Below are 11,702 nucleotides of genomic sequence, written 5' to 3'. Positions count from 1 at the left end.
CAGCATCATAGGAGCAGAGAGGCTGACGTTTCGGGCCTAGACCCTTCTCTGAATTATTTTACAAGGCCTATTTTTCATAGACTTCCTTCTTGCATGAATACTACACCTTTAGCAATATCCTTCTGGTACTGACTGTAATTCTCATGGAGAGTACCATCTCAAACAGTTTAATCTCTCTCATTTTGATGCTGACTTGATACAAAAACAGAAATTGCTGGAGAAGCTCAGCAGGTCTGGTAGCATCTGTAAAGAGACAAACAGAATTAACATTTTGAGTCCAATGACCCTTTTTCAGAGCAGTCAGTGGCCTCGAAACATTAACTCTGCTTTCTCTCCACAGATGCCAGATCTGTTGAGTTTTTACAGCAGTTTCTGTTTTTTTTTTCAGATCTTCAGTGTCAACTGTTCTTTGTTTTATTTTAGTGACTGGCCTGATGTTTGTTGACTACATGTGCTATTTTGTTTTTGTGAATTCATTGCAGTTCTCCTCCTTGTAGTAGTTTTCTGATCTGTTAAATATTTTATTTCAGAAAATCTTTTAGTGCTTACAGTAGCAACCAAAGAAACAGATGGCTTCAAACGCTTCATGCAGACAGCTAAGCACCTCAACTATACAGTCAAGGTAAGCACTTTCAATATAGTTCATAAAGAATGCTTCAAGTTCTAAAGTTTCAAAGTAATTTGTTGACGTATTTATGGTGCCTTTATAAGCCTCACTTCCTCACATAGTCTTCCTACTCTCATTGCAACCATCATTGATAAAAGCATGACTGATCACTTTCTTGCCTACCGTCTTCATTATAGGAGTTAAATCATCTCTGCCTGGGCTGTTACTGCAGAGATAACAAGGTGTGGAGCTGGAGGAGCACAGCGGCCAGGCAGCATCAGAGGAGCAGGAAAGCTCAAACGTCAACTTTCCTGCTCCTCTGATGCTGCCTGGCCTGCTGTATTCCTCCAGCTCCACACTGTGTTATCTCTGACTCCAGCATCGGCAGTTCTTACTATCTCTGTTGCTGCAGAGGTCCTTTAAGCAATGACCTGGGCTTAAGCATTTTCATCCATTTCATCAGTTACCATCACAAGGTCACGAGTGGGAGTGTTTGCTGATTTGCTCAATGAAAGTTCAGTCCCATTTACAACTCCTCAGGTACTGAAGGAGGCTGTGTGCAAAAAGGCAGGGCCTAGGCAGTGTTGAAGCATGGACTGGAAATGGGGAAAGTACGTTCTCGCTATACAAGTGCCTGATCATCACCGTAAGAAAAGTCTCGCCTGACTTCTCTCATGTTTAATAAATACATTTTATGAGTGAGGGGTGGAGGACAGTGCAATAACGACAGAGTCACACAATACAGTAGAAACCCTTCAGCCCATTGAATCTGCACCAATTAAAAAACTACTTGTAAATCTACACCAGTTGAACCGTAGCCTTGAATGTTATAACATTTCAAGTGCTCATCCAAGTACTTTTTAAACGTGAGATTTCTCACCTCAACCACCCTCCCAGGCAGTGCATTCCATGCTCCGCCACCCTTTGGATTAAAAAAAAACCTCAAACCCCTCTAAACCTCCTGTCATTCAACATAAAATGATTCCCCCTTGTTACTGACCCTTCAGTTAAGGCCCACAGCTGCCTTCTATCCACCCTGTCCGTTCCCCTCATCATCTATATACACCTCCATGAGATTCTTTCCTCAGCCTACTCTGCTCCCAAGAAAACAACCTGAGTTTATCCAGCCTCTCTTCATTGCTAAACTGCTCAATCCCAGGCAACATTCCAGTGAATCTCCTCTGCAGCCCCTCCAGTGCAGTCACATCCTTCGTATTGTGCGGAGCCTGGAACTGCACACAGTGTTCCAGCTGTGGCCTCACCAAAGTTCAGTACAGCTCCAACAAGACCTCCCTGCTCTTATAATCTATAAAGACAAGTGCCCACCTGGAAGTTAAATATTGCAGGGTTAAGGTCCAGCTATATCCCTCACGAGTATCTCGACAAACCTAGCTCAATTCAACCTTTCAAGATTAGTTACTTCCCACTTGTGTTGCAAAGGTTTAGTTAGTAATGCTACTCAAGAAATATATCTGTTAAGAGACAAATGAAAACTGCATATCACCCACAGGGCAAACATAGCTTGGTTTCCAGAAGTCAGCAATTTTCCATTTGAATGTTGAATGTCGAATCATGGGAAAACTTTACATCTGAGTCCATACCAATCTAATATTTACAGGAAAGATGTGGAAGCGTTAGAAAAGGTGCAGAGGAGATTTACCAGGATGTTGCCTAGACTGGAGGGAAGGTCTTACGAGGAAAGGTTGAGGGAGTTAGGGCTTTTCTCTTTAGAACGACGAAGGATGAGAGGTGACTTGATAGAGGTGTACAAAATGATCAGAGGTATAGATAGAGTAGACAGCCAGAGACTTTTTCCTAGGGTGGAGGTAGCTTTTACGAGGGGACATAGTTTTAAAGTGAAAGGAGGTAGATATCGGGGAGACGTCAGAGATAGGTTCTTTACTCAGAGAGTGGTAGGGGCGTGGAATGCATTGCCGGAGAGGGTAGTGGAATCGGCCTCATTAGGGGCATTTAAGCGGCTATTAGATAGGCATATGGATGATAGTATAAGGTAGCGATGGAGGTTAAATAGACCTTAGGTTTAGGGTACAAGTTCGGCACAACATTGTGGGCTGAAGGGCCTGTACTGTGCTGTACTGTTCTATGTTCTAATATAGTATCAATATCCATTGATTCCTCTTTCACGCACTCTGGTGCTGGCATAATGAGGGAAGCAGGTGACTGAGGTTTCAGCAGTGAAATACTTCTGTCCTGCTCTGACATTCTTTGAGGAGTGCTTTGGGATGGTGAGCCTGGTAGTGGGGGAAGAAATTGCTGATATTGTGAATGTGAGGCACTCACAACATAAAGACCATGTGCAACTCTTTAACCCGAAACAAGAAGAGTGCTGGAGAAACTCAATGTAGGGGCAAATTACTGTAGATGCTGGAATCTGTTTTGAAAATAAAAAGTGCTGGAAATCACAGCGGAGAGACAGCAAGTTCTGAAGTAGTCATCTAGACTTGACACATTAGCTGTCTCCATGGATGCCAACTGACGCCCTGTGATTTCCAGCTCCACTTGTTTACAGTGCCAGAGAAACTCAACAGGTCTGGCAGCATCTGTAGAGAGAAAACTAGAGCTAACATTTTGAGTCCAGTGACCCTTTGTCAGGACTGAAGTTAGTTGGGAAGTGATGGTGTTAATGGTCAGGTTGGGGGGATGAGGGAGAGAGAATTGGGTAAAATAGATGGAGATGGTACCCAAAGAGAGGGTAAAAAGCAGATGCAAACAAAGGGGTTGTTGATGATAAGCCAGGAGGAAGGCAAATGCTGAATGGCTGCTAACAGGAAGTGTGTATAGTTGAAACTGAGATGATTGTGCTAGGTATAACTCATACAAATTGGACCTGTGGGTGTAGGGGTGGGTTTAATACATTTCAGACCCATGTGACAGCTGGCCAGACTGATGGTCTATCTGATGGGTAGACTAGAAACTAAACATCAGAAGCCTGTCGCTTGTGATTTAAAGGGATGACTGGAAACAGAGGTGTTTTTCCTTAATCATGCAACTCTCCTCTCACCTAGCCACAGCTACTCTTTACCCCCACCTCTGATGTCACCAGACTGTCAAGATTGTTCACACTAAGGCTTGGGGCACCTGCTGCCAATACGTAGTGGAGAAAGACCACAGTCTGAGATCTATCTACTGAGGTTAAATGGGGGTCTGTTCTGTGATCAGCCCTTCCCGCTGCCTCAAATATATGTACCTATAATTGTTCACAAGTAGGAAATGTCTTGGGTTTATTTGTTGGATAGTCAAACTCCAGTGTTTGTTTGTTCCTTCATAATGCTGCTGTACAGAACCAAATTACTTTAGTGACTATGTATATAAAGATTCTTTTACGAATAAAGTTTATTTTTGAAAAAATACATCAGGAGTGTTCCAATAGTAAGAAGCAAGGGTGCTAGAGAAACTGAACAGGTCTGGCAGCGTCTATGGAGAGAGAAACAGAATTAACGTTTTGACTCTGCAAAGTTTTGACACTCTACAACCCTTCTTTGGAAGGAGTGTTAGTCTTTGCATCCTCATGTGAAATGGGTTTTTGTTTTGCTCCTTTGTGCAGGTACTTGGTGCAGAGGAGGAATGGCGCGGGGGAAACATACCTCACTCAATTGGTGGAGGACAGAAAGTGCGACTGTTGAAGGAAGAGATGCAAAATCATGCTGACCGCGATGACCTTGTGGTGTTATTCACTGACAGGTACGGTGTGCTTGAAATGGTTGTCCTGGAAAACTGCGCTGCTCAGTGGCATTCGGGTGGACAATTTTGTGGAACCTTGATCTATTGAATCCAGTTATTCACTGCTTTGGTGCATGTAATCAATAGCATGTTTTAATACTATGACTGACCGGAACGTCTCTGAACTGCTGTGTCTGATGTGGCAGAGTTTGAAGTATGAGTTCTATTTATGCATCATCTGGCCCACGGAGGAAGGAGATTTTCATCCTGTCTTGTCGACTGCTTTCAACATGTTTTAAATATTCTTTAACCAATTCTTATGTTTAGAAATAACTTACTGTGGCTTTGAGTATCGTTGAACAACACACTGAAGGGTCAAAATTCTTGCAAGCCATTTTGTTGCTTTAATTAACATCTTCGTGACTCTTTCTCAGTGCTATTTTTGTAACCATTCTATTTCTTCACTGGGTACTGTTTCCTTACCCTGAATTATCATTTAGCATGGGGCTTTTGTGGCACACTGGTAGTGTTCCCACAGACCAGGATTCAAGTCCTAGAGGTGTTCTAGAGGTGTGTCATGGCATCTGTCTGAAAGGTTGATTTAGAAGGTAAATGCCGAGTTGGATAATTTTCTGAAAATTATTTTATAAAAATGCATAAACAGCTTTTGGGTGCAGTTGCTGTTGACTGCCATTCACTTAACCTTTGACTTGTAATGCTTTAGAGAACAAGAATAAGACTTTAAGGCTGGAATGGTGGCTCAGTGGTTAGCACTGCTGCCTCACAGCACTGGGGACCCAGGTTCAATTTCAGCCTCAGGCAACAGTCTGTGTGGAGTTTGCACGTTCTCCCCGTGTCTGCGTGGGTTTCCTCTGGCTGCCGCGGTTTCCTCCCACAGTCCAAAGACGTGCAGGTTAGTTGGATTGACCGTGGTAAATGTAGAGTTATGGGGATAGGATGGAAAGGGGATGTTCTTTAGAAGATCAGAGCGGTTTTGATGGGCTGAATGGCCTCTATCTGCACTATAAGGATTCTATGATCCTCGGAATTTATCACAGTAACTACTATTAGAACTGAAAATGCTCGTCTGTTAGGGTAACCACACTGCAAACTCACCGGTCACTATCTGGAGCTAATCCCTGCTTTTGGCACAATGACAGAAAACACGTCCCAAGAAAATAAAAACTATTAAGACAAGAGATATCTTAGCAATTTAAAGGTGTTTGCTGCTTTCAAGTTTTGGTGTCGCCTGAATATACTTTAATGTAAGTCCCCTGGCGGATTTGTACTTAAAGGAAATATCTTGTGTGGTATAGTGCCCCACAAAAATCAGAAAGGTGCAGGTTTGCTGTCCAATGCTTTGCTTTGTTGCATCTATCAATCTTAGAATTGCGGATGCTGGAGATGTGAAATGAAAGCAGAAATTGCTGGAGAAACTGAACAGGTCTGGCAGCATCTGTGGGAAGAAAGTAGAGTTAACATTTCGAGTCCAGTGACTCCTCTTCAGATTTATTTGATCGCAACCAGGTAGAATTAAGAATATTGCAAGTGGCCATCGTGGCTTCTGCAATGAAGGGTAAAAATTCGCCAGGGTTGCAGTTCTGGAGCTATTCCCTGATTCCTCTGCCCCTCCACTTCTTTGCTGGCATCTGGTCAGAAGATATTCAGGTCTGGCTGCATTGCATTTCATGCTGATGTCTCCCACTACCCCATGGTCAGCACATGAAGATAGCTGTTTGAATGAAACAGCAGAGGGCTGGTGGTACCCTGTAAATCTTTTCCACAGCAAGACTGAAAATACTGGATGCATATAATAACAAGAGGATATGTGCTACATTTACAGATGCTCTTCAAACCTAAGATTCTGCACCCCTGGTGTCTTTGTACCTAAGGTGGCACCATAAGTGGCGACTTGTAAACTTTTCAGTGTACTCATATGAGTAAATGTGACAATAAACCTAATTTAATTCAATTCAAAAGAACACTTTGTAGAGTTCAGCCTTCCAGCCCTCTAATCCTGATTGAGACCAATTAAATGGTATTTCAACAAGCAAAGGAGGGTTGGGGGGGAAGGTGGGAAGAGCTCCCTGGCCTTTGTGAGAGCTTCCTGGGGTCAGGGGCTGGGGGAAGCTCCCCCTTTAATTAATGTAGGCCCAGACTGAAGGAGCTTTAAGCACAACCCTGCCAACAAAAGGGCCTGTTCTTTAAATGACCTTATCACTTTTTAAACAAAAATCACTTGTGATGTGGAATAGGCCAGCGTTTATTGCCCATCCCCCAGAGGATAGTTTAGAGTCAACCACTTCACTGTGGGAGAGGGTCACTTGTGGACCAGACAAAGCAAAGAGCCTTCCTTCCCTAAATGATGTAATTGAACTTGGATGGATTTATCCTGACAGTTATCCACAGTTTCATGGTCAATATTAGATTATTAATTCCAGATTTTTTTTTTAATGAATTGAAATATCACCATCTGCCATAGTGGGATACAAACCCTAGTCTCCCTGACCATTACCCTGGATAATATCACTAGGCCCTGACTCCTCACTTCAAGTGGACTTCCCACCAACTTATTAAGTTGGTGATCACCTTCGGTGCAAAGAGGTGCTTCATTCGTCTCTGCTTTAATTCACCCTTTACCCTGAACATGTACCCTTTCTGTCTTGATATTTTAACCCTGCTGAAAATGTTGTTCAGGTTTCCTTTAGGAAGCTCTCTTTCCTCAATAAGATACTATTATCTAACCGTTAATTCCTCATCACTGTTCCATCTGATCTCAGAGATGAGCTTTAAGTTGCTGTACACCGTACTTGCAAAATGAAAGAATATAATGGAGAAAATGTAATTTTAACATTTTGCATTAAACTAATTTTTAACAACTGTCTAATGTAAAAAATGTTTTCCAGTAATTTTCACAGGAGTTGGCCCTATTTTCCTCCATTATTTTTCCACTAATCTTTGCCAGAGTTACAGCAGGATATCAAGAAATCTCTGCAGAAATTTTGCCCTGTTAATTTTACCCTTAATCAATTCATTCTGCCGTGCGCATTTTGAGCTGAAAGCTAGACAATAAAGGTCTGACAGATCTCTTCACAAAGTAAAATTAATTGGCTTAACAGAGAATGTTCAAAGTGCTGCTTGCACTTCAAATATGCTTTTTAAATTCTGAAGAGATTTGACAGCTACAGTGGACTGTAAACTGAGTGTACATAAGAGTTCCAGATGTACAAAATGTTCTTGTTAACAGTTCCATTAAATGCAAGCTTGGTTACACTGGTAGTAATCTCAAATTCTTGTTTTTACTTCAGAATGATCAGCAAAACTTGGTTTACTCCCTTCTTACGTGTCAGTATAGTATTCCAAATCTGTCCTAATTATGACATGCCAGAGTAAGTAAATCACTGGGTCCATGGCAGGAAAATAACTGTAATTTGACACTGAGTTGACCATCAGCCTTATTTGCTCACCACTGCAGAGAAGAGCTGTAACAATGACTTTGGGAAATGTAAATTGTTACTCTGGTGTGGTTTTTAGAACATAATAGGTCAGAACAGATCAAGCTTTATTTTGCTTTTATTCTGCCGCTAGGCCCGAAACGTCTGCCTTTCTGCTCCTATGATGCTGCTTGGCCTGCTGTGTTCATCCAGCCCTACACCTTGTTGTCTCGGATTCTCCAGCATCTGCAGTTCCTCCTATCTCTGATGTGGTTGTGTTTCATTTGTGGTGGCACTGCTTTTAAGAAGTGACGCAGTATTCCAGTCTCTAGCTCGGAGTTTGTTGTTTCTAATCGCATACAAATATTCATAGCCGAATCCAACTGTATACGCATGCAGCTCCCAGAAGAGTTAGCCTGACGCTTTGGTTGCTGCTGTTTCCCACTACTACATTGTCCAGCTTAGCAATACGGTGAATAATTTGTGAAATCTGTATTTCTGAGATGAGCAAAGACTGGAATCTGGATTGTGTGTCCGAAATGCTCACCAGAGAGAACTTTCATCAAATTTACCAGTGAAACAGTTGAAACTAAAATGCATTCAGCACTGAGATGCTGAGTGAGGAGGCAACAGCCTAGTGATATTATCACTAGGCTATTAATCAAGAGACCCAGGTAATGCTCTGGAGAGCAAAAACGGAACTTGCTGGAGAAACTCGGCACATCTGGCAGCTTCTGTTGGAGAGAAAGCAGAGTTAACTTTTCGGGTCCAGTGATTCTTCTTCAGAACTGTTCTGGAGATCCATGGCAGATGATGGAATTTGAATTGAATAAAACTATGGAATTAGAATTCAATGAAAATCTGGAATAAAGAGTCTGATAATGACCATAAGGCCGTTGTCTGACTGTCATAAAAACCCATCTGGTTCATAATGTCCTTTAGGGAAGGAAACTGCCATCCTTACCTGATCTGGTCTACGTGTGACTCCAGACGCACAGCAATGTGGTTGACTCAACTGTTCTCTGTGCAATTAGGGATGATCAATAAATGCTAGCCTAGCCAGTGATGCACACATCCTATGAATAAATATACAACGAAAAATTGTGTATTGAGTTTTCCGAGATTCCCTGGCCTAATTTCCTTGGTTACCAGAAAAATTGAGCAACATGACATTTGACCTGACTGTGACATTAAAGCTGCAGATTGCAGACAAAGATTTAGTTCCCTAGTGTCCTTTTTAAAAAAGGTATTTCATCACTTGTGGCTAATCCGGTTAATTCGAACGGAAGTGGCCCAGATTTGATTCCACCCTCTAATCTTTTTCTTTCTTTTATCAACCGTCAACCTTCCCACTCCTGTACCTGCACTTACCTCCAAGCATCCACTTTTCAGTAAAAAGGGGAATAGTTTTGGTTTAAAATTGATCACACCGACAAGATGATAAAATTTCCACCTGCACCAACATTTGTGCTGATGCTAATGCTTGATATTTGAGAAATGTTATATTATGGTTCATTGTCCTTTTCCGTCCTCTTCCACGGGCTGAATGTTATCTTTCTGTGCTGTATCTGTCGTGTGGCTCCCAGGTACTAAATGTCATGAGCGCACTGAGGAAATGTACCAATAAAGATTGCTGCAATGAGTGTAAGAGGATATAATTACTGATTCTAATTGTATATTTGTAAATTGTTCCTGCCATATTGTGGCATTTTCCAAAAACATTTCATTCTTATGCTTTATCTTGGAGTTTCAAAGGATGCCTGGGAAATGGCAGGTTTATTTTAATACCAATTACCTAAATCCTGGTCGTACCTTAGTTATGTTAGTGCTCTTCTGGCTCAATAGAATCTCTGTTTGTCTTCCTGGAGTTAACGTTTCTAATCAGTGACCTTTCAGCAGAACATTCTAACAAACTGTGACATTGATCTGAAATGTTAACCCTGTGCCTCTCCTCTCAGATGCTGTCTGATATCTTGAGTCTTTATAGGACGTTCTGATTTGGTTTTTCCAGATTTCCAGCACTGGCAATATTTGATTTTTCAGGGAACATGATTGCAAATTTGAATTCCGTATGGAAATAAGGTAGTGACTGTGACATTAAAGCTGCAGGTTGCAGACAAAGATTAGCTCTGATGAAGGGTCTAGGCCCGAAAAGTCAGCCTTCCTGCTCCTCTGATGCTGCTTGACCTGCTGTGTTCACCGAGCTTTACACCTTGTTATCTCAAATTAGCTCCCTAATGTCCTTTTGAGAAAGGTAATTAGTCACCTGTGGCTAATCCAGTTTGTATATATCACTAGTCCAGTGTCAATATAACACAGAGTCTCTGGAACCAAAACATTGATTTTGCTTTCTCCCCCCAGATGCTGCCAGACCTGAGATTCTCCAGCAATTTCTGTTCTTGTTTCAGATTTCCAGCATCCACGGTTCTTATGTTTTGTTGTTCAATATGGGTGATAAACCGCCTGCTGCTGTTTCCTCACAAACCATTATAAAGATTACCACACGAACTGCAGTATGTTTTTGGGAACTGGCCAGGTGCATTATTACGCAGAAGCAAAGTAATCCAAATGCTGGAGATCAGAAATAAAAACACAGAAAATGCTGGTGAAGTTAGGTCGCTCTGCTCCACAGTTCCATTTCGACATTTTACTACTGCCCACCTCCTGTCACATTTTCTGAAGCGAGTTACTCAGACAGGAGAAAATGAGCAATTGGTATTGGCATCCCTGAACACATGTCTGCAGAGAATGCCAAAGAAAATGTTTTGGCTGAATCGTGAAGAATCTAAGGCTGTTTCGGAAGTTTGTAATGTGGCAGGACCCTGGAAAGTTTGCATTTTTGTAAATGGAACTTTGAATAGTTCTGAATTCTTTATGTGACCTTTTGCACATGCATAATCAGTGTGATTTCTGAGGACCAAGTAAGTTAAACGTCCAGTTGAAAGAAATTATCTTCCACCCTGTCTCAACAGCTGTTTCATTTTTGTTTTGCTATTGTTTCCATTGAAGGCCTTGATGTACACCAGCTGTTTCTCATGATCTTTGCCTGATAAGTCCCAGCAGACTCCATAGTTTGATAGTAGGTGGGGGGGAAGGTCGAATTATAGTTGACCTAGAATTCTTTTTATTCATTTGCAGAATAAAACATGGCTGGTTAGGAACATTCATTGCCCTTGCAAAGGTGCAGGTGAACCATGGGTTGAACTGCTGAAGCCCCTGAAGGTGTGTAGATAACCACAATGATGTCAGGAAGGACGGTCCCAGGATGTCGATCTGTTGACTGTGAAGGAGCAGTGACGTTGTTGCTAGTCAGGGTAATGTGCAACTTGGAGGTGAACCTACAGGGAGTGGTGTTCCCTTGTATCAGCTGTCCTTGTCCTCCTCGGTAGCATGTCAACTTTATCTTGTATTGGAGCTGTCACAATGACCTCCTGTTGTTTCACACTACTGCTGTGCAATAACAACATGAGAGGCATTCACCACTAATAAAATGCTACTGCTAAGTCAGAAAGGTGCCCTGGCTATCTCTCAAATGAGTGGTGTACTGTGTGAGTATCAGTGCTGGTGTGATGCTCTGAGTGTATGTTCCATGTCCTGAAGCATGGTGGATTGTATCAAACAGCATATTTCTTTGACCATTCCCAACAGCACTGGCCTTACTCAACAACCCTGTACCTGCAAACCTCTGAAGGCTGTGCCCAACATCAGGTGTGATTCTACAATCAGACAGCTTTTACTAAATAATCCAGAGTGTGCTACAAATTACACTGCCGACCAGTTTAAGATTGTCATTCAGGCTCGCAGTGAGGCATACTCAACCATAACCTGGAATATGCACAGATTGCTGTCCTTTGAAGAGAAAAGAACATTGCATAGACTAAAATAAAACAAAGAATTGCAGGTGGTGAAGATCTGAAACACAAACAGAAATTACTGCAGAAACTCAGCAGGTCTGTGGAGAAGAAACAGAATTAATATTT

At 42.0% G+C, this 11,702-nt stretch overlaps 1 protein-coding gene across 1 annotated transcript in view; it reads left to right on the top strand.

The window, feature by feature from the left end:
* The window catches only part of LOC125484690 (procollagen-lysine,2-oxoglutarate 5-dioxygenase 2-like), a 68,809-nt gene extending 57,829 nt beyond the window's left edge, over nt 1-10,980 (top strand). The window contains exons 2-4 of the mRNA XM_048604424.1: nt 531-622; nt 4,173-4,309; nt 10,861-10,980. Coding sequence (XP_048460381.1) covers nt 531-622; nt 4,173-4,309; nt 10,861-10,933 — 302 coding nt within the window. The 3' untranslated portion in view covers nt 10,934-10,980. The remainder of the gene's footprint in view (nt 1-530; nt 623-4,172; nt 4,310-10,860) is intronic.
* Nucleotides 10,981-11,702: the final 722 nt, after the last annotated feature.

The sequence above is a fragment of the Rhincodon typus genome, chromosome 13, assembly GCF_021869965.1.
Source record: "Rhincodon typus isolate 14 chromosome 13, sRhiTyp1.1, whole genome shotgun sequence".
Taxonomy (NCBI): Eukaryota; Metazoa; Chordata; class Chondrichthyes; order Orectolobiformes; family Rhincodontidae; genus Rhincodon; species Rhincodon typus.
This window is presented reverse-complemented; position numbering and strand designations above follow the sequence as displayed.